Raw genomic sequence first — 23,084 nt, forward strand, 5'->3', positions numbered from 1 at the left:
AACGCTTATCCCCTACATATGTAAAAGAGAACAGTAGCATCTGCATCACAGTGTTTATTTGAGGATTAGATAAGTTAATATATTTGAATGCTTAGCACCCTGCATGGTATATCATCAGTACTGAACAAGTATTAGCTATTACTATTATTATTTTTATGCTGTTCTCCCATTTGGCTCCTCAATAATACTCCCAAGATGACTCCCCAGAATAGAACCCCCCAGCCTATAATTCAAATTCCAGCATGGTCCTTCATTCCCATAATTTCCGTTGAACAATCTGTATTCATTTTCTATTGTCATGTAACAGATTACCTCAAACATAGCCACTTGAGACAATGCCCCTTTATTACCTCAGAGTTCTGTAGGTCAGAAATTCAGCCAGGCTCAGCTGGGTTCTCTGCTCAGGATCTCATGGGGACAAAACCAATCTGTGAGCCAGTTGGACTCATAGTTGCAGGATCTGGGAAGAATGCACTTTCAGACTCACTCAGGTCATTGGCAGAGTTCAGTTCCTAGAGGTCGTATGACTGAAGTTCTTGTTTCCTTGCTGGCTGTTAGCCAGAGTCTAAACTCAGCTCCTAGTGGTCACTTGCATTCCCTGTCGTGCGGCCCCCTCAATCCTCAAATCCAGCAGTCAGACCATTCATGCTTGGGCTCAAATCTCTCTGACTTCTCCTGCTATTAGTATCAGAAAACTCTCTACTTTTAAAAGGCTTATGTGATTAGGTTAGGCTCACCCCGCTAACAGTCCTTTTGATTAACTCAGAATCAAATGAAAAACTTCTTTTGCTATCTAACATAACAATCACAGAAGGCATGTCTCATCATATTCACTTTCCAAGAAGAGAGGATTACAGAAGAGTGAGGGTCACGGGGAGTCATTCTTAGAATCCTGCCATACAAGGCAGAATGCTTCAAACTCACTGAACTCTTCCTCAAAGGAGCCTTGAGCATGCTTGCCTCTGGACTTTGGCTTTTGATGGTCCTTCTTCATGGAAGAGCCTCCTTATACGTGTCCAGAAGGTCTAATCTGAGACCTTGTTCAAATGAGAAGCCCTCTCTATGGATGCCCTTGACCCTCTTGCCTACACATAACAGATCCCTTCTCTAAACACCACGGACTTTTAGATTAGAGCATCTTCTGTGGTATGTTTCATATTGTCCTGTAGTTGTGAGCATCTCCTCGTGCCCTATGACCCTCTAAGGCTGGTCTATGTCTCACTGCATCCCCCAACAGAGACTTGCACATAGTAGGTACTCAGAAAATTTTGTTTGATGGAATGAATGTGTGACTACATAAGGTTTATATACTCCAAATTCAACCATCTCTATTTAAGGGGAATGCTTTTAACTGAAAAAAATCAATCACTTAATAACTGAATATTTATGGAAGACACACCAGGTGACAGGAACTGTACTACATCCATCAACAACATTTTACTTGGCATTGTTACTGTCCCACTCAGCAGAGATTACTCTCGGTGCAACAAGACACCACTTTTCTTATTTCCTTTTCTCCTGCACCACTGCTGCTAAGCATGTATTCCAAAAGAAGAAAGAGGTACAAAGGCTGAGAAGCAGGAAGCCTTGATAACCAGGATGACCTAGATCAAACCACTTTTTTTCAGGATGACAAAGAGTAAGTTCATGTCCTAAAGCAGTAGTTCTACATCTTTAATGGGCATCGCTAGGGGAGCTTATGACAAAGCAGAACCAGAAATGATTCTTCCGTAGGTTTGAGGCAGTGCTAATATTTTGACATCTTTTCCACGGTGACTCTGCTATGGCTAGCCCATGGGATTTTATTCAGTCATCTTTAGGGGTTCTGTTGAAGAGCTTGAGATGCAACAACAACACAGAAATAACATAGAAATATAAAAAATAACCAAAATAATAACAGTACCACACTTGTAAATTGACCATATTAAAAGATGTTCCTCATTTGGAAAGGATCATGAGAAAGTTCCTTCATTCTTGTGTCCATTCTACAAATAGTTACTGAGTCTCAGCTACTGACTGCCAGAGATAGAATGGCAAAGGAAAACCCTGAAGGCAAACAGTGTTCCTTCCATGCTTGTCAGAGCCAGAATTCACAGCTTCATCAATGCGCCACCATGGTTTTTCCAAGCAAAGCGAGCACATAGGAGAAGGCATAACGTATTTCTGGCCACTTGTAGGATACGTAAACAACGCACTTCAGTTTTAACAATTTGCACAATTGCTCTATCAATTGTCACTTACTGGTGTCTTCTCAATTACAATTTTCCTCCATGATTTCTTCAACATAATCACTGGAGTATGTGTGTGCAGATGCCAAGCATAATGTCTGCATAAATACTTCCGCCTTTTAGCAGGATGAACCTTTTGGCCGGTAATTGATACTGCATGCACACAGACACACACAAGCAAACACACACGTTAGAAATCTGCACGTGAATCACGAGACTTGCTCAGCCATCTACGCTAAATGTGATGGGAAAGCGATGGAGGGGTAGTTGAAATAGAATGATGTAGAAGGGAGGGAGTTACAACTTTTTATAATTAGCGATCCCATCATGAAAGAACTGCACCCCGTGTATACATCATTGTGGGTGACAGCCTCGATAGAGCTGGTAACACAATGATATGCCACAGCCAGAACGGGGGATCAATCTTAGCTTTTCCTAAGATCTCCTTTATCATATCTGTACTAGGAATTCTTTAACTGTCATCTGCTTTGTTATACATGAGATTCAGAAGCAGGGTACAATTCCCTACTTCAAGGAGCCAGATTGGAAGGTGGGACTTCAGTAGAATGGAAAAGACAGAGCACCTGTGAGATGTGATAAATGCTGATACCCCAGGTTCCGACTGGCTGGGTTTGAGTGGAACCTGCTGCCTCCAGTGAGAATAAGGAGGTGGTGTCACTCTACGGATGGGAGGAACTCCCTTCATTTCCCCTCTAAAATATCCCTTCCCACTACCCATTACTGAGTATGATGTAGGTATTAGGAACACAGCCTGTGGGGTCAGGCAAGCCTCCATTCACATCCTGCTTCCATCACACGCAGGATTTGAACCTAGTCCCTGGCCTCCCTGAGCCTGAATTTCCATTTATGAGGCAAGAGAAAGAATACCTACTATAGATGAGGTGTTGAAATGACTAAATGAGATCATGGATACAAACTGCTCAGCACAGTTCTTGATATAGAGCAGATCTTAGTAAATACTGGCTGAAGTCGGCATTCTCAGCAGATTGTAGAGAGGCCCTTGTAGGCACTGAAACAGTGCCTTGTGGTGCAACTGAAGAAACACATGGAGGGAACAGACCTTTCCCTGGTGGGGCTCACAGTCCAGGCGAAGATGAATGTGCAAGCAAACAATTACAATGTAAGCTGTTAACACTCTTAAGGGCTAGTATATAGGTTAGTACAAAGTGGAAAGGACTCAACTCACTTTGGATTATCCAGAAGGGGTGTCCTTGGCAAAAAGAGGGAAATGTTCAAATAGATAGGATCTGAGACAGAGAATGAGCAGATGACAAGCAAATATAAGGGCGGGAGATCTTAGGAGGATAAGAAGGAAGCTTTCTGTGATGGGACCCAGGAGAATAACCATATTTGGGAGAGGAAGATGATGACTTTGGTTTTGAACAAGATAAAAGTTGGAGGGCTATGGGCTGTCCATGTTAGGGTGTCCGGGTGGCAAGTCTGGTAGACCAGGAGATCTGGGCTGGAGACAAGGACCTGGGAGTCATCACAGTGAGGAAAGCAGCTGAGACCAAGGGCACCGAAAAGAATGCAAACAGAGTGGTCAGATTAAAGGGGGCAGTGGATGTGTGAGAGATGGGAGAGGGACCCTCAGTTTAAGAAGAGGTAATCATGGGTCTCCCTTCTGTCTTCTGGGGCATCTCTATTGTCCTCAATTAGCTTCCCTGGTGGCTCAAATGGTAAAGAATCTGCCTTCAGTGCAGGAGACCAGGGTTCGATCTCTGGGTCAGGAAGATGCCCTGAAGAAGGGAATGGCTACCCATTTCAGTATTCTTGCCTGAGAAATCCCATGGACAGAGAAGCCTGGTGGACTACAGTCTGTGGGGTCGCAAAGAGTCGTACATGAATGGAGTATACACACACACAAAGCTTGTCTGTATGTATGTTACATTGGTATGCACACATGTTGTCATTTTAAATCTGGTATAACCCTAAAATGGTAAACGGAATTATTTCCAAAGGGTTTTTTAAAGTAGTTCATAAGAAAGTGATTCAATGTGGAGAAATCTAATCTATTACTCAATGTCCCCACCCTCAAGAAGACTTCCCCAACTAACCAAGTCAAGTCCACCGCTCTCTCCCTGGAGATGGTTCAGTTATGAGCTACTTGGGGAGAGGGAGTGGTTTCCTACCTATCTTTGTGCCCCGCCCCAGTGCAGATGAAATGTTGGCCACTGAGTTGGCCCACAGAGGGTACTGACTGTATTGGCCCAGGCTGCCAATTGGCTTGTATCCAGGATATTATTTTCAAGCACCTCTGGGCTCCAATCTTTTGGCCACCTGATGTGAAGAGCCAACTCGTTGGAAAAGACTCTGATGCTACGAAAGAATGAGAACGGGAGGAGAAGGGGACCACAGAGGATGAGACTGATGGGATGGCATCACCGACTCAATAAACAGGAGCTTGAGCAAACTCCAGGAGATAGTGAAGGACAGGGAAGCCTGGCATGCTGCAGTCCATGGAGTCGCAGAATCAGACACAACTGAGTGACTGAACAACCACTGGGAAGGCTTGGACTGATTATGCTCCAATGCAGAGCAAAGCCACTGGAAAGGGGGAGAGAAGCAAAGGGTGTGGAGGTTCCAGTGAGCTGGAGGGAAGCCTGCTCAGCCCTGAGCTCCGTGTCTGCTGAACACAAGCAGGATGTGCACAGCATTGGAGTCGTCCGCATCTGCTGCACACAAAGACCCAGCAGAAAGCCAGTGTCCCTCTAAGGGCTTGTCGTGTTTTCCAAGACACCCTCATTACACGCTGCTGCTTCCAGGGACGCTACTGAATGACCTCGGAGATGAAAAGAAATCTCCTCTGAGTCCCAGACTAACAGCTCCCCCTTTCCGCATGCCTTCCCCTCTGCTGACCTGCCTTATCAGACTATGCTGCTGGGGGGTGGGGGGGGGCGGCTTGCAGGATAACATGATGGGTATTTACCTGCTCCATTGGCTTCCTCTTTCTTCAAGACAGAAGCACAAGAAGCTATTTCTGAAGCACTGGATCCCCTGAGCAGCTGAGAGAACAGAGCAACTACAGGAAGCATTTGTACATTCTAAGCTCAACTCGGCAGCAATTCCCCGAGCTGCCTTTTTTTTTTTTTTTTTTTTTGGGAAATTGCTGTATTTCAACAGAAATATGAAGGAGGACAGGCAAACTATTAAAAAGATATTTTTTTCTGTAGATGGAAATGGAGTCTATCAAGGGCAGCCTTCTTTTATGCAGTGTTATCAACTGCACTGCAGTGACCTCCCTTGTAAACATGCTTCCTGGCAAACGAGCCAGGTCCAAAGGGCAGCAAGAATTCACAGGTGTGAGCACAGCCTGACCCAGGACTGGAGAAATCTGACCAACGAGAATGATTTTACAGCTCCGAGAGTGATCCTCCGATTGTGGAACTTCAAAAGGTGGAAAAATAATCCCCAAGTGTAACCACCAAAGGCAGACAGATAGGCTTGAGTTCTCTACCTCCCATTACGGATAAGAAAAAAAAGTAAGTTGCATTTTGACTTTCCATTTGCAAGAGAAAAGAGAAGCCAGAATTTGAGGGATTAATAAAAGAAAGTGAGGATACAGGAAAGCATTACAGGAAAGAAAAATAAAAAGCATGTTCAAGATCTCAGATGCATAAAGGAACCAGCTCAGACATGGAGATGTGTGCCACTTAGGAAGGTGGGCTACAGGGTACATCAGAGGGAAGAGTGGAGCTAACTCCTGGGGACAGAATCCGACACTCTCCTGAAGCATCACCAAAATGCACAAAGCCCCACCCCATCCCTCTCCACATACACCAGAATCTAAGTTCAGTGAATCAGAAATTGCTTTTTTGTCTCTTCTGTTCACTGACAGATTCCAAGCACCAAGAATGGCACCTGGCACACACCAGACCCTGAATAAACATTTGTGGAAGGGATGAACAAAGCAAGTTGTCACTCAGAGCTTGGGTGTACCACCTAAAGGAAATATCGTGCAAGTGTTCAATTAACAATGGTTATTGTTGTCATCAATAGTACTCATGTCATGGAGCTGAGTATGAAAATTCAGTAAACATTGGGAATTAATCGTACAGGGTATCTCAGTTTGAATGGCTTCAAAACATATCTTTTAATTAAGATACAATGGCATGCAGTAAAATAATCAAATCTTTTGTGGTGGCTTGATGGATTTTGACAAATGTTCGCGACAGGGAATATTGTCATAACACTAGAAAGTTCCCTTGCACTTTTCCTATTAATTTTCTCCTCCACAAAAGCAACCATCATTCTCATGTGTGCATGCTAATTCGCTTCAGTTGTGTCTGACTCTGTGATCCTATGGACTGTAGCCCGCCAGGCTCCTCTGTCCATGGGATTCTCCAGGCAAGAATCCTGCAGTGGGTTGCCATGCCCTCCTCCAGGCATCATTCTGATATGTGACCCCACAGACTAGTGTTGTCTCTCCTGGAACTTCATACAATGGAAGATGACATACAGTATCATCTTCTGTGTCTGGTTTCTTTTGTTCAACATAATGCTTCTGCAATTCATCCACATTGTTGTGGGTATTACAAGCTCACAACTTATTCAAGTGTAGCAATCCACTTTATGGGTTTCCCTGATAGCTCGGTTGGTAAAGAATCTGCCTGCAATGCAGGAGACTCTGGTTCAATTCCTGGGTCAGGAAGATCTGCTGGAGAAGGGATAGGGTATCCACTCCAGTATTCTTGGGCTTCCCTTGTGGCTCAGCTGGTAAAGAATCCGCCTGCAGTGTGGGAGACCTGGGTTTGATCCCTGGGTTGGGAAGATTCCCCGGAGATGGGAAAGGCTACCCACTCGAGTATTATGGCCTGGAGAATTCCATGGAGTGAGCAACTTTCATTTTCAATCCATTTTATGAATATATATATATATATATATATATATATATAATGTATTTACCTATATCCTTGTTGATGAATCTTTGATTTCTTCCTGATGTTTTGCTATTATGAATGTCTTTCACAAATATTACTTTTGGGGTATATGTTTACATGCCTTTGCAGTAATACCTAGGAGTGGAATTGCTGGATCATACCTAGGAGTGCTGGGTCATACTGTTGGTCACTCAGTCACGTCCAGCTTTTGTGAGCCCATGGACTGTATCCCACCAGGCTCCTCTGTCCATGGAATTCTCCAGGCAAAAACACTAAAGTGAGTTGCTGGAGTGAATTGCTGGAGTGAAATTGCTGGATCATAAGGGCTTCCCTGGTGGCTCAGATGGTAAAGAATCCACCGGCAATGCAAGAGACCTGGGTTTAATACCTGGTTGGGAAGATCCACTGGAGGAGGGCATGGCAACCCACTCCAGGATTCTTGGCTGGAGAATCCCCATGGACAGAGGAGCCTGGTGGGCTACAGTCCATGGGGTCACAAAGAGTCAGACACGACTGAATGACCAAACCACCACATGTTCTTAACAACACTTGGTACTGTTGGTTCTTTTTATTTTAGCCAAGCAGGGGGTATGAAGTGGTAGCTCACTGTGGTTTTAATTTGCATGTCTCTGATTATCACGGATATTAAGCATGTTTTCATGTATTTAATGGCCATTTGACTAAATCTTTTGGTAAAATTCCTAAGTCAATTTCCCATTTTAATTGTGTTGATTTTCTTTTTTTTTTTTTTTTGATTTTCTTTTTATTATTGATTTATAGGAGTTCTTTATATATTCTGGATATGAGTCCTTTGATTCAGATAATTTTTTAAAAATATTTTTTCTGAATGTGTGGCTTGCCTTTTTCATTTTCTAACAGTGTCTATACATGGGCAAAAGATTTAAATTTTGATGGAGTTCAGTTTATGACTTTTACAGTATCCTTTCTTATAGCTCAAAAATATCCTCCTAATTTTTTCTTATAGAAATTTTACATTTAAGTCTGTTTTTAAGGTTTTATGTATAGTATGAACGGAGTCAAGGTTGCTTTTTGTTTATTTTGCATTTTTTTTCCCTCACTAAGAATATCCACTTGACCTAGCAGCACTCATTTAAAAGGCTTTCCTTTCTCCCATTGTTATAATTACTCATCAAAAATCATTTCAATATATATTTATGAACCTATTTTCATTATCTCATCATTATACAAGATATTAGCTACAGAATTTTCATAGATAAGTTTTGTCAGATTGAGGAATGGTCCTTGTTTATCAAGAATGGATATTGGTACATACAATATCATGTGTAACACAGATAGCTAGTGGGAAGTACAGCACAGGGAGCTCAGCTCGGGGCCCGCTGATGACCTAGGGGGGTGGATGAGGGGGTGGGACGGAGGCTCCTGAGGGAGGGATGCATGTACACATATGGCTGGTCTATGATGTTGTACAAAGAAACCAACACAGCATTGTAAAGCAATTATATTCCAGTAAAAAAAAAATGGATATTGGATTTTGTCAAATGCTTTGTCTGCATCTATTGAGATGATTATATAATTTTCTCCTTATTATGTCAATATGGCAAATTATATTGATTTATTTTTTGATGTTAAACCAATTTTGCACTCCTAGAATAAACCCCACTTATCCATAATGTAGTTTCCTTTTCCAATATATTGGTGAACTATGATTACTAAAATACTGAGAATCTCTGTTTAGATTTGCATTATTTCTTTTTAAAATATTTGATAGATAGAATTTCCAGTGAAGCCATTTAGGCCTGAAGTTTTGTTTTTTAAATGGGAAGGGTTTTAGTTTTGAATCAAGTTTCTCAGGAACTATTCAGATTGTCTATTGGCTTTGTTGATTTTCTTTATACTTTATGTTCTACTTCGTTGATTTTTATGCTTATCATATTCTTCCTCTACTTCATTTGGGTTTAGTTTGCTCTATTTTTTATCTAGTGCCTTAATGTAGAAGCTTAAATCATTGACTTTACAATTTCCTTTTTATAAAATTATAAGCATTGAAAGCTATGAATTTCCATCTTAGCATGTCATCAACTTTATTCTTCAAATTTTGATATGTTGTGCTTTCACTGCTGTGGTTTAGTTGCTAATTCATGTCCAACTCTTTTGTGACTCCATGTACTGTAGCCCACCAGGCTCCTCTGTCCATGGGATTACCTAGGCAAGAATACTAGAGCAACTTGCCATTTCTTTCTTCAGGCGGTCTTCCCGACCCAAGAATCGAACCTGTGTCTCCTGCATATCTTCTTATCATTAATTTTTATTTCAATGCTGCTATGGTCAAAGAATGCACTGGGCATATTTTAATCCTTTTAAATAGACTTATTTTAGGCTCCAGCATATAGCTGGCTTTGGTCACTGTTTCAAGTGCACTGGAAGGAATGTGAACTTTGTAGCTACTGGATGTAGCAGCACAAACTCCGAAGCTTCCTCTTCATCATCCCCCTGCAGGAATCTGTCACTGGCCCCCTACCCCAAAGGCAATGCTTCTGTTTGCACAGTCTTGTCTTCTGATACTAGTTAAGTATAATATGACTTCCACACTATATCCCATGCCTTCCTACCCCTAGGTCTGACGTGCCAAGTGAAGACAAATCTGGGGCTGCTAAAGTGGTTCAGAGATATGGCACTGCTTGTCCAAAAAGATGTGATAACAATATAACCCTTTTTCCTTTTCATTATCTTTTATTCTGCTTTCCATGCAATATTATGATGACTAATTTGGCTCAGATCATGAACTTCTTATTGCCAAATTCAGACTTAAATTGAAGAAAGTAGGGAAAACCACTAGACCATTCAGGTATGACCAATAGATTTAAGGGACTAGATCTGATAGACAGAGTGCCTGATGAACTATGGATGGAGGTTCATGACATTGTACAGGAGACAGGGGTCCAGGTTCGATGCACGATACTGGATGCTTGGGGCTGGAGCACTGGGATGACCCAGAGGGATGGTATGGGGAGGGAGGAGGGAGGAGGGTTCAGGATGGGGAACACATATATACCTGTGGCGGATTCATTTCAATATTTGGCAAAACTAACACAATACTGTAAAGTTTAAAAATAAAATAAAAATTTTAAAAAAAATGTAAAAAAAAAAAAGAAAGACCATCCCCATGGAAAAGAAATGCAAAAAAGCAAAATGGCTGTCTGAGGAGGCCTTACAAATAGCTGTGAAAAGAAGAGAAGTGAAAAGCAAAGGAGAAAAGGAAAGATATAAGCATCTGAATGCAGAGTTCCAAAGAATAGCAAGGAGAGATAAGAAAGCCTTCCTCAGCGATCAATGCAAAGAAATAGAGGAAAACAACAGAATGGGAAAGACTAGAGATCTCTCCAAGAAAATTAGAGATACCAAGGGAACATTTCATGCAAAGATGGGCTCGATATAGGACAGAAATGGTATGGACCTAACAGAAGCAGAAGACACTAAGAAGAGGTGGCAAGAATACACAGAAGAACTGTACAAAAAAGAGCTTCACGACCCAGATAATCACGATGGTGTGATCACTCATCTAGAGCCAGACATCCTGGAATGTGAAGTCAAGTGGGCCTTAGAAAGCATCACTACAAACAAAGCTAGTGGAGGTGATGGAATTCCAGTTGAGCTATTTCAAATCCTGAAAGATGATGCTGTGAAAGTGCCGCACTCAATATGCCCGCACATTTGGAAAACTCAGCAGTGGCCACAGGACTGGAAAAGGTCAGTTTTCATTCCAATCCCAAAGAAAGGCAATGCCAAAGAATGCTCAAACTACCACACAATTGCACTCGTCTCACACGCTAGTAAAGTAATGCTCAAAATTCTCCAAGCCAGGCTTCAGCAATATGTGAACCGTGAACTTCCAGATGTTCAGGCTGGTTTTAGAAAAGGCAGAGGAACCAGAGATCAAATTGCCAACATCCACTGGATCATCGAAAAAGCAAGAGAGTTCCAGAAAAACATCTATTTCTGCTTTACTGACTATGCCAAAGCCTTTGACTGTGTGGATCACAATAAACTGTGGAAAATTCTGAAAAGAGATGGGAATACCAGACCACCTGACCTGCCTCTTGATAAACCTATATGCAGGTCAGGAAGCAACAGTTACAACTGGACATGGAACAACAGACTGGTTCCAAATAGGAAAAGGAGTACGTCAAGGCTGTATATTGTCACCCTGCTTATTTAACTTCTATGAAGAGTACATCATGTGAAACACTGGGATGGATGAAGCATAAGCTGGAATCAAGATTGCCAGGAAAAATATCAATAACCTCAGATATGCAGATGACACCACCCTTATGGCAGAAAGTGAAGAGGAACTAAAAAGCCTCTTGATGAAAGTGGAAGAGGAGAGTGACAAAGTTGGCTTAAAGCTCAACATTCAGAGAACTAAGATCATGGCATCTGGTCCCATCACTTCATGGGAAATAGATGGGGAAACAGTGGAAACAGTGTCAGACTTTATTTTTTGGGGCTCCAAAATCACTGCAGATGGTGATTGCAGCCATGAAATTAAAAGACGCTTACTCCTTGGAAGGAAAGTTATGACCAACCTAGATAGTATATTGAAAAAGCAGAGATATTACTTTGCCCACAAAGGTCCGTCTAGTCAAGGCTATGATTGTGATCATGTATGGATATGAGAGTCAGACTGTGAAGAAAGCTGAGAGCCGAAGAATTGATGCTTTTGAACTGTGGTGTTGGAAAAGACTCTTGAGAGTCCCTTGGACTGCAAGGAGATCCAACCAGTCCATCCTAAAGGAGATCAATCCTGGGTGTTCACTGGAAGGACTGATGCTGAAGCTGAAACTCCAATACTTTGGCCACCTCATGCAAAGAGTTGACTCATTGGGAAAGACCCTGATGCTAGGAGGGATTGGGGGCAGGAGGAGAAGGGGATGACAGAGGATGAGATGGCTGGATGGCATCACTGACTCTATGGATGTGAGTCAGAATGAATTCCGGAAGTTGGTGATGGACAGGGAGGCGTGGCATGCTGTGATTCATGGGGTTGCAAAGAGTCAGACATGACTGAGTGACTGAACTGTACTGAACTGAATTTGAGAGCTGAGAGTTAGTTATGAGGAAGGAAGAATGTCGCTGGGCCAGATGTTGCCACTATACTCACAGGATCATCTCCATCTCCCTGTGAGGTCTCTCCTCTCTGACTCAGGACACAGCTTGTGTGGTATGTCAGATAAGCTTTTCCTGTACACTGAGTTTTTATATTTTTTAATAGTTAACATACATGCACTGGAAAATGTGCTTTACAAGAAACAGAACATCCCTCTCCAACCCATGACTTGAAGAATGGATACGTTTAAGTTTTGGAATTGATTGGACTCAAAGCAAAAGATCAAACAAATAAAGATATAGGGGGTTCACTCATGGGCCAAATGTGTGACTATGATACCAAGTTATGAGGCTTAGACAAACCGGAAACTGGTGTGATCACTGCCATAGAGTCAGTACTTGCTATTGTAATGATGTGAACCAAACTTCACTGACTTTAAATTATTCTAAGTCCTTCCAGGATGCTCCCTACTCAGATCTGTGAACCCAACACAGAGAGCAACACACAACTTCCCAAGTCCACCCAAGGAAAGCACCTCCATCACGCCTGACAGTATCTGTCTGTCTTGTTCCCAGTGGGGCCCTGAGATGGCATCTGCAGCTGCTCAGGGGGAAACGTTTTGGGGAAAGGAGGAGTTTGAGCCCACTTCTGCCCATCCTCTCCTGCCTCCCCTGTATTCGGCACATGGAAGGCTGCTCACCTTTTCCCACTCACGGTCCTTGTTCAGCACGATGACCACCAGTCTGGGATGCACCTGGTAGCCTTCCTCAGTGAAGGACAAGTCTTTGCCATCCCACGTCACATTGACCATGAATCTGGAGAAAGGAAGAGAGAAAGACAAATGTTTAGGGGAAAATCTAAGAGGTTTCAGACAAATGAGCGGACGCCACCATCCGTGTAATGCTGAGAAGGTGTAAACTCATTGCCAGCAGCCTCTACCTGTGGAAGCATCAGTACCTGTGCAGGCTCTGCTCATCTCCATGCACTCTTTTCCATGAGCCTGTAATCACTCCCAGACTCCCGTAACTGGTTGCGATTAACAGATAAGTTGGAACATTTTTGTCCTGTCAAACTACAGACCTTTGTTCAATGATCTTCTAACAAGAGGATCTGAAAGCATGTTTTAATAAGCTACTCTAAAGGAAACTGCTTGCTCACAAGCCATATGGTATACAACATCAAAGAAATGATATCCCATCAATTCATTATTCATTCAGCTAATATTTATTAAATATTTGCTACGTGCCAGTAATCAGCTAGTTGGCTGGGGATAAACAAGAAAATAGACATGATCCCTGCTCTCCAGAAGCTTATAGTCTAAGAGAGAGGACAGGTATTAATTGGTTAATTACAGCTATATGACAAGTGTTGGGCTTCCCGGGTGGCTCAGTGGTAAAGAATCTGTCTGCAATGCAGGACATGTGGGTTTGATCCCTGAGTCAGGAAGATCCCCTGAAGAAGGACGTGGCAACCCACTCTAGTATTCTTGCCTGGGAAATCCCATGGACAGAGGAGCCTGGTGGGCTACAGACCATGGGGCCACAAAGACTCAGACACGACTTTGGGACTCAACAACAACAGATGACAAGTGTCAGGATGGCGGGGGTGGGGTGCATGTGCTCCGTGAAAGTGAAACGGGGCTCAGACCAGGCTTCTATAAGGAAGTGCAGCTTGACCCGAAGGATGAGGCAGCATTAACTAGATAAGAAAAGACACAAGCACACTCAAGCAAAGGGGGCAGCGTGGGCAAAGGTCCTGTGGTAGTGCTTACCGAGGCCTGAGTGCAAACCAGTGCAGCTGGAGCAGAGAGCGCCAAGGGACTGTGGGCTGTGGTGTGGGTGAGAATGCGAATGCGGCAGACAGTGCAAAGCTTTTCAGGCCGTTTAAGGAGTCCTGTCTTTGCTTTAAGACAATAGAAGGACATTGAAGATTTTAAGCAGTGATATAATCAGACTTGAAGGTGGTGTAGAGAACAGGCTTGCAGAGGACCACAGTGAGTATGGGGGACTGGTTACAGTGCTCTTATTAATCCATGTTAGAGATGATGCTGGCTTTGACCCCAAAAGAGGAGGAGAAGGAAGAGCAGGAGCCCCAACACACAGGATCAAGTGGAGAAGTTTTTAGCAGGTATTTAGGGACAGGTTAGATGTGAGGGTGGAGGAGAGAAGCATCATGAATGGGTCTTCAGTGTCTGCCCTGTACAACATCCATCAGTTATCTTTATCACAAGGGATGCTTGTCTGTCTCACAATACTCCATCTCCAACCCTCCCTTCTCAAAACCACTTGCCAAGGCTCAGCGCTGACATGAAACAAAACAGGATTTGGGAGGGAAGGTTCTCAGGGATTCACATTTCCTTTTCAGCTTGAGAAAACTGTGACACTGTTAAAGATGTCCAGAAAACGTAGCACTTAGCAGATAGTCAGCAAATGCAGTATGGTGGTTGAAAGCAATCAAACACCCCCAGAAAGGCAGGGTATCTCAAAGCCGGAGCATTTTCTTGCTTTATATTCCCTTAACAACAAAAGCAGCTGAAGAAGTAAAATACTAAGGAAGAGGACTAGAATATAACAACAATTCCACGTGACTGGCCTGATTGATCACATGTCTGCCCCCGGGCAGCCACAGCACACAAGACCTGACTTGTCCTCTGGGGAAAGAATCAGGTCTTCAAGGTGAAGAAAGTGGGGGAAAGGCAAAAAACATTTCTGTGGATCCATTCAATGGCCTCTTTGAGTCCTTAAAAAATCATGTTTTTCAAGAAAAGTTAATGGCATGAAGATAATTCTCACTACTTACTGTTAAACAAGCAGAAAAGAAGATAAAAATAGGGTTTGTCTATGCATGGAAAGATTCCAGGTACTTTCTATTTTCTTTTGTGTTATCTTTGTACTCTTGAAATTTTCTGCAAATACTTTTTATTTTTAACAAAGATACTCTTTGTTTAAACACAGAAAAAAAAATCAAACACTGCTATTCTGGAAGAGGCAAAGAGCAATCACTATCCTATTTGGTACATCTGATAATTTCCTAGGAAGATAATTTATGGATTCAACAACTATTTACTGGATGTCTATTATGTGCCAGGCCTTACAGCGAGTCCTATAAATACAGAAATAGAAAACACAGTGTCCATCCCACCCCTTCCATTCTCACAATTCAGTGACACAGACACGCAAACGTTGCTAGCATGTAGAAGGCCACTCGTGTCCTGGTGCTCTGTAAATAGGAGAAGTCGTGAGAACGTAGAGGAAGGGTCCCTAATGTGAGCTCCGTGACACAGGGAGGGCTTCCAGGGGAATCTTCAGGAGCAAAGGGGTTGACAAGAGGTGGGGAAGAATATTCGGAGCAGAGGAGTCATCTTCAACAAAAAAGAGTCAGCAAAGGAAGTGACACGTGCTGTGGGATGTAGGAAATAGCTTAGTAAGAACAACAGGCAGTGGGATGCATCCACAGAGCATCTCTGAAGCCAGATCATAGGGGCCTTAAGTGTCTGGATTTTGATCAGAAGGACATGAGGATCATGGAAGGTTTTGAGGGGAGGAGTGACTCACTGCACACAGGAAACTGCAAAGCCAAGGGCGTAGACCCATGAAACATCACGATGGGACACTGCCCAGGGAGTTTCAGCATAAAAACTACAGACAAAGCCCACCAGTGGACTTTATCTGGGCTGGCAAAAAGAATCCATCACCAAGTCACTCTGTATCTGCAGTCTAAAACTCACAGGTAGGCCAGCTGATTAATTGAGGGGTTTTGCTTGTTTTAAATGTAATCCAATAAGCTCTCAAGCCAAGTTTTGATTGTACAATAACTTGAGGTAACTAGAGCTCAGGTTCAGTCTACCTAATGCCCCAAATGTAAGTGAAACTGAGAAATTTAGTCCATCCACAAGAGCTTTAGAAATACCCAGCTCATTATATGTTTGGAAAAGGCGGACCAGCGGACGAATCCTTTGGGTTTGACTTGGACACCTGGCCCGGAGGAGAGCCATTCACAGGGTTATGCTGTGTGAACGGATGTTGCTGTCACTGCTTTAATCTAGGAGCTGGCATGCCCTATTGAGCACCTGCTCTTCTTCCGATTTGCCAGTTGAATGTACTTAAATCTCTCCTTTCGTTCCCCACTTCTGTTTCCCCCACTTGTTCCCTTGCCTCCCATTTTGTAGTGAAATCAGATGGAATTAGCAGGGACATTATTCAGATGCCATTTCTTTTCTTCAGATTATATGGAAACAACTGTAAGGAAATTCTGACAACTCCAACTGTTCTGTGTTCCTTTAAGATTCAATATTCTGGGCCAATGAGTTCATATACTCAGTGTTTATATTCTCTACCTTCCTTCCTTTCTTTCTAGCTTTCTTCCTATTAAGAGTCTTCTGTCCCTTGGGAGGGGAAAAAGCCCTCTAACAGAATTTCTTTTGCTCAACAGTAATTTCATTATGAAGTTGGCAGGCAACAAGTACCTATTACCTTCAATTCCACCATCCAATTTCTAGGAAGGACAATCCATATTTCCGCAGGCTTTCTTCCCACTTAAACTCACTCTAGAGAAAAATTCTTTACCCAGGGAAAGACCATTCTACACCCCACTGCTTGGTCCCCATTAACACCTGCTGGGCACTTGTATTAAACAGTAAAATCTTATCACTGTTTTATCTCTTGAAAATTGATTACAAACTTTTAGTGACCAGATAAAGTATAAGAAATTCTGGCTGCTGCTAAGCTTCGAATTACATCTTTGATATTTCCATCAGGAGCAATAAACACACGAGGGCATGCTGGCAAAACGTGGATGTGGGGAAGGCTCTGGTGGCTTGCAAAGGATCCATTTTTTGTACTATTATTGTCTGTTGATTGTGAAGTGCAAAGCCGTTTTTAATCAATGACACACGTAACAGAAAATATGTAAATTACGTGATGCACATACATCCAAGTTTCCTTTGGTACCTACAGCCTCAGGTGTATGAAGCTGAAGTCCCAGGTGAAAGAAACATTTCTGTCCCTTGTATTTTGTGCCCTATGAATGGTTGGTGTATGTGGGTCAGAAATAACATGGAAAAACATGGTGGACTGTTTTTCCTACATTATCACCACCAAAAAAATTTGGGTCAGGATTATCAAGTTCTTTCAAGATCTTATCAAGATCTGCTTTAAACAGCAGTCACCAACTACAGGTGGCTATGGAGCATTTGAAATGTGGTTAGTGTGAATAGAAATATGCTAAAAGGGCATGACGAAACTGGATTTGGAAGACTTTGTATGAAAAAAAGAAAAGTGTAAAATCTCTTGAATAAATTTATATTGATTTCATGTTGCAATACTTTAGACACGTTGATTGCAATAAGATACATCATTAAAATGAATTTCATCTTCTTTTTACTTATTCGAAGTGCTACCAGATAATTTAAGAAGATAAATAGCTTACATTATATTTCTATTGGATAGCTATGCAGGACCATCTTTGGTGTTTTGTCTTGTTTTCTTAACCAGTAGATCCATCATGAAGGCAGGGACCTCTCCTGCCTTGTTTTGTATTTTATTGCTAGTTCTGAACAGAGCGCCTGGCTCACAGGAGGTGCTAAAATGAACAGGTGCAGAATGAACAAAAGAATGAATTGCTATCTAGCAACTGCTGGGATCAAACCCTGCCTCTGCTGCTCCCCAGCTTTGTCTCTTAGGGTTGTACATTTAAAACTCTCTGAGCTTCAATTTCCTTCTTTGTAAAAACGGATCAGGTTAAACCATATGAACTAACTGTGACGCCTTCATGTGGTTCAACCTAACTGATCCCTAACTCCCAAGTTTCGTGAGCGGGATTAGCAATAGTTCATGGAAACATCCAGTCCAATTTTTGGTACACAGATGTTGCTAAGCCTTTACATAAAGCTTCCATGCATTTTGTTAAATAGTTTTCTACTCTGACATATTTCCTAACACACTGCCCCAAACGCAACCTTGTTAGTCCCTGTACAGCCATGCTTATTGCTACCATTCCATTCCCTCATTGCCAGACTGCTTTCTTTTCGTCAAAAGCCAACCATATGATATCTGCTTTTCTCTTCCTGACTTACTTCACCCTGTATGACAGATTCTTGGTCCATCCACATATTAAGGCATATATGTGGAATCTAGAAAAATGGTACAGATGAACATATTTCCAGGGCAGGAGTAGAGACACAGATGTAGAGAACAGACTCCAGCGGGGGAAGGAGAGGGCGAGATGGAGTGGGAGACTAGGGTTGACATACATACACTACCACGTGTAAAACAGATAGCTGGTGGGGAGCTGCTGTCCAGCACAGGGCGCTCAGCTCGGTGCTCTGTGATGACCGAGAGGGTGGGATGGGGGTGGCTGGGCAGGAAGGAGGTCCAAGAGGGAGGGGACATATGTACACTTACAGTTGATTCACATCTTTGTCCAGCAGAAACTAACACAACATTGTAAGGCAATTATACCTCAATAAAGAAAAAAAAGAAAGAAAAAAAAAGTCATCCATATATGGTTTGCATCGTGTCCAACTCTTTGTGACCCCATGGACTGTAGCCCACCAAGGTCCTCTGTCCATAGGATTCTCCAGGCAAGAATACTGGAGTGGGTTGCCATTTCCTCCTCCAGGGGATCTTCCCGACCCAGGGGTCTAACCCGAGTCTCTTATGTCTCCTACATTAACAGGCAAGTTCTTTACCACTAGCACCACCTAAAAAGGCCAATAAAAAAAAAAAAAAGAAAGAAAGAAAAAATAAGCCATCCAAATATATGCTGCATAAGCTTTTAACTATTACTTAAAATGTCTCCTTCCTCCAGATTTCTATTTTCTCTCTTTTGCCTCGTAACTCTCCTTTAACTTCCCAAATCTGATTGTTTGCAATGTTCTCTAGACATATTTATTATTCACTATTTCCCTTCAGACTTTAATTCCTTACAGTTTCATAAATGCCACCATAACCCATTCAGTGTGTCTCAATTTTCAGTGAATTTTCCATCTGCTTTGCTATCTCCCTTGTTTCCCAGGCCTTTCCCCGACTCACACTATCCCTTAAATCTCTACTTGGACTGCTTTGGGTGTCACCATTTTTTTCATTTGTCAGCTAATTTACATGTTTTGGAAAACAGAGTCACTGTTTTCTTTAACCTTTTTTCAGTTCTCAAGACACTCTCATTTTTACAAAATGTTGTGGCTCTTTCCAACGTCCTCCTGGTGGTTTGAAATCCCTTCCACTTGGATGCCTTTCTCAGCACCTTCTTATCCTCCATTAACCCTTCCCTTATGGGCATGAATCCTCTCTTTAGAGCAAAGTCATGGAGCTTTTATCACTTTTAATTCCCAACTCCTGCCCCACATCTTCTCCAAATACATCCTCACACCATCTCCTTTCAGCGAGGCTCTTGATGAGTGTACTTTCCTCCTTGCCCCGTGCTCAGTCTCATATACTCATTGGTGGTTTCCGGTTTCCCTTGAATGATTACCAAAGGCATGACCACAGAGCTGAAACTTAAATGTCAGGACTGAAATATAATAACTCCAACACACAGATCTGCATAATCCAGGCCAGCAAGGCATTCAAAACGGGCTCAGAAATGACAGCATTATGAAAAAGCAAAAAAAAAAAAAATTTAAAAAAAGAATAAAATAAAAAACTGGGTTAAAAAAAGAGAGTGAATATTTACTCTTTCTCAAATTCCATTGTGGCCAAATTACAAAAGAAAAAAACAACATATTAATGTTAATTGTCAGCTAAGCAATACTAATTTTTAAAAAAATTAGAACAGGAGTGGCAAGCTCCAAAAAGGCAAGGATGTTTCTTTTGATCACTGAGATTCTAAAACACTTTAGAGTGTCTTGCAGTACGAGCTTAAACATATTTGTTGAATAAAGGAACAAATGAACGAGTGGCCATAGGCCACTGAGATCGTGTTCATTCAATGTTTATTTTCTGTGCAACTGTAGAGAGGCAATTCTGCAAGACGACTGCTTAGTTTGGGAATCAGAAAGCTCGGGGTTAGAATGCAGTTCTGTGGCTTCCAATCCCAGGTAAGTCTCCTAAATTCTCAGAGCATCCATTTCCTCTTCTGTAAAAGTGAAATTATAATGGCCACATCTCTGTGTAATCACAGGGCTTACATTAGATGAAATTTAACAAGACAAGGTATGTAATGTGACCAGCAGAGTGTTTGGCACATAATGGTGTCTGGTAAATGATGACAGCGGGGGTAGTAGTAGTTGTCATGGTTTCACATAATTATCTTCTCTCCTTCTAAATTTTGAAATTAAAGGGCCTTCTCTGAGATGCTGGAGGATCATCTGGGCTGCTAATCCCCGTTTCTGAAGGGAGGCAATGAACCCTGCAGGTCCCTACCCCAGGCTAATCTGATTGCTCAGAGCTCCAGGTACCCCTGGACTGGACTATGGTGCAAGGGTGCTGACCCAGATGCCAGCCTGCCCTTCATATCTCTTGGGCTTCCTGTCTCTGCTTGGTGAGCATACCTGAGCCAAAAGTGATTTTTGAGGACTTGCCCCACCTACTGTCTTTTGAATATAACTTCTAAGTCTAAAACATGGAGTAAGTTAGGGTAAAGCTTTCTCTATAAGTGTGACTATTCTATTCATCCTGTCATTACACAACACTCCTGACCCATCTGGCTAAAAGTCTGCAGTGGGAACAGGATCTATGGCGTAGGATCTAACATTGTTCAATCGCTTAGGGCTGCCCGACTCTTTGTGACCCCATGGACTGCAGCACAACCAGGCTCCTCTGTCCTCCACTATCTCCTGGAGTTTGCTCCATTCATGTCCATTGAGTCGGTGATGCTAACCATCTCATCCTCTGCCACCCCCTTCTCCTTTTACCTTCCATCTTCTCTAGCATCAGGGTCTCTTCCGAAGAGTCGGCTCTTTGCATCAGGTGGCCAAAGTACTGGAGCTTCTGCTAGAAGATCAAAGCAGTAAATCCTAAAGGAAGTCAACCCTGAATGTTCACTGGAAGTACTGGTACTGAAGCTGAAGCTCCAATACTTAGGATCTAATATGTATGCTCTAACTCTACTTTATCAGGAGTTATTGGAAGACTGAGGGTCCATTAATAAAGCTGTTCTTGGGATCTCTTGCTCCTTATATGTGTAGTTCTTTCAGGAACCTGGTGGAGGATGTGGAAGTTCTTGAAATTCTGGATAGTATTTTGCAACACTATCAAAATAGTACTGAATATGTCACCATGAGCCCCTCATGACTCTGCCTCATCTAAGCATTTGGAACTGACTGGCACAGGGGTCAGTGGATCCAGTCCTTGCAATGAGCATCTATTCCAAGAGAACCAGACAAAAGTAGGCCACGTGACAAGCAGTTTCTACAAGCTTCCTAGATCACCTGTGTCTCTGCTGTCAGATTATTCAGGATCTCAAACAGGCAGATGTACATGCATACTGACTCCTCATCTTTCCCAAACATGCAGAATGGATCAATTCAAAGTGTGAATTTATCCAAGAATCTCTGGGTATCCCCCATCCTAGAACCTAGGCCCCGTGAGAAGAGGGAAATTTTCTCTTTTGTTCTCTGCTGTATCCTCCTTCCAGAACCCGGAACAGTGGCTGGCATGGAGAAGCTGCTCAGTACATATTAATGAGGGAAGGAAAAGTCGATGAGGTAACAAAGGCAGAGGAGAAAGGTGGGGTCAGACTGTGGGGCTTCTGAGCCTCCATCATCTTGTGAGCCCATCTCTCATAGTAAATATCTTTCTCTATATAAATATCTTGCTAGTTCTGTTTCTCTGCAGAACCCTGACTAATACAACCTGATACTACCATCTGCCAGAAGAATTGTGAAAATAAAACATAAATCTGTGATAAATGTGATGCAAAAAGGGCCCCCGTGTTACTCATCACGTGTACAACTACATCTTTGGGCTACAAAGTCCTTGAGGACAAGAGTTCATAACTCAGTACTTTGAACTCTAGGAACATTGTCATGTAGAGGGAAGAGCAGATTAGGGATTTTCAAGCTGCAGTTGAGTTTTTAAATCCACCATGATTGATGCTGTACCTTCAAGCAAATCATCCAACTCCCAGGAGTGAGTTTCCCCTCACTCCTGCATCAATGGGGAAACCACTGCTGTCTTAGTCTGCTCACACTGCTATAACAAAACACCATACACTGGGTGCCTCAAACCACAAGCACTTATTTCTCATGGCTCTGGAGACTGCAAGTTCAAGGTCAAGCCTGGACAGATAGAGGTTCTGATGAGGATCCTCTTCCCAGTTTACATACCACTTTGTGGTGTCCTCACATGGCCCAAGAGTTGGCTCTCTTGTCTCCTCCTCTTTTTTCAGGGCACTAATTCCATCATGAGGGCCCCACCCTCACTACCTCATCTAACCCGAATTTCTTCTCAAAGGCTCCACCTCAAAATAACATCACACTGGAGTTCATCGTAACTTCAGCATGTGAATTTTGGGAGAATGCAAACATTCAGTGCAAAGCAATTACACAAAGTTAATGGGAAGTTTCATGGTGGTGGGGCTAAGAGGTAGGATTAACATAAACGTAACCATTTAGGTCACCGTAGATGTTTGTTGCTCATAAATGGTATGATGTAAACCGTTCATTGTTCATAAATGGTATGAACAACTATGCCAGTTTTCCCAGAACTGAGAGATTTCCTGGGGGAGGGGCCATTCAGTGCTAAAACCAGGACCTCAAGTTATGGATCAAAAATTAAGAGTTTGGTCCGGTAAGCAACACCTCAAAAGCACATCTATAGAAAGGTTTCAAATTCATTTACCAAATACATAATCAATTTAAACAAATATTGAGTAACCACTATATGCCAGCAACATGCAGGAGATAAAATGGTAAGTAAAAAACATGTGGTC

General features: G+C 42.5%; 1 protein-coding gene and 1 long non-coding RNA gene across 3 annotated transcripts in view; both read right to left on the minus strand.

The window, feature by feature from the left end:
* GRIN2A (glutamate ionotropic receptor NMDA type subunit 2A) overlaps positions 1-23,084 on the minus strand; it is a 457,913-nt gene that overhangs the window by 147,629 nt on the left and 287,200 nt on the right. For both annotated transcript variants that reach the window (XR_009733472.1, XM_061401104.1), the window contains exon 4: positions 12,916-13,030. Coding sequence is in view for 1 of the 2 variants with exons in the window: in XM_061401104.1 (XP_061257088.1) it covers positions 12,916-13,030 (115 nt within the window). In the remaining variant the exon portion in view is untranslated. The remainder of the gene's footprint in view (positions 1-12,915; positions 13,031-23,084) is intronic.
* On the minus strand, positions 20,137-21,822 carry LOC133238227 (uncharacterized). The gene is made up of 3 exons (XR_009733474.1): positions 21,583-21,822; positions 21,067-21,142; positions 20,137-20,288 (listed from the first exon to the last, which is right to left on the minus strand). It is a non-coding gene; the product is annotated as an uncharacterized LOC133238227 (long non-coding RNA).

This window comes from Bos javanicus, chromosome 25 (assembly GCF_032452875.1).
Source record: "Bos javanicus breed banteng chromosome 25, ARS-OSU_banteng_1.0, whole genome shotgun sequence".
Taxonomy (NCBI): Eukaryota; Metazoa; Chordata; class Mammalia; order Artiodactyla; family Bovidae; genus Bos; species Bos javanicus.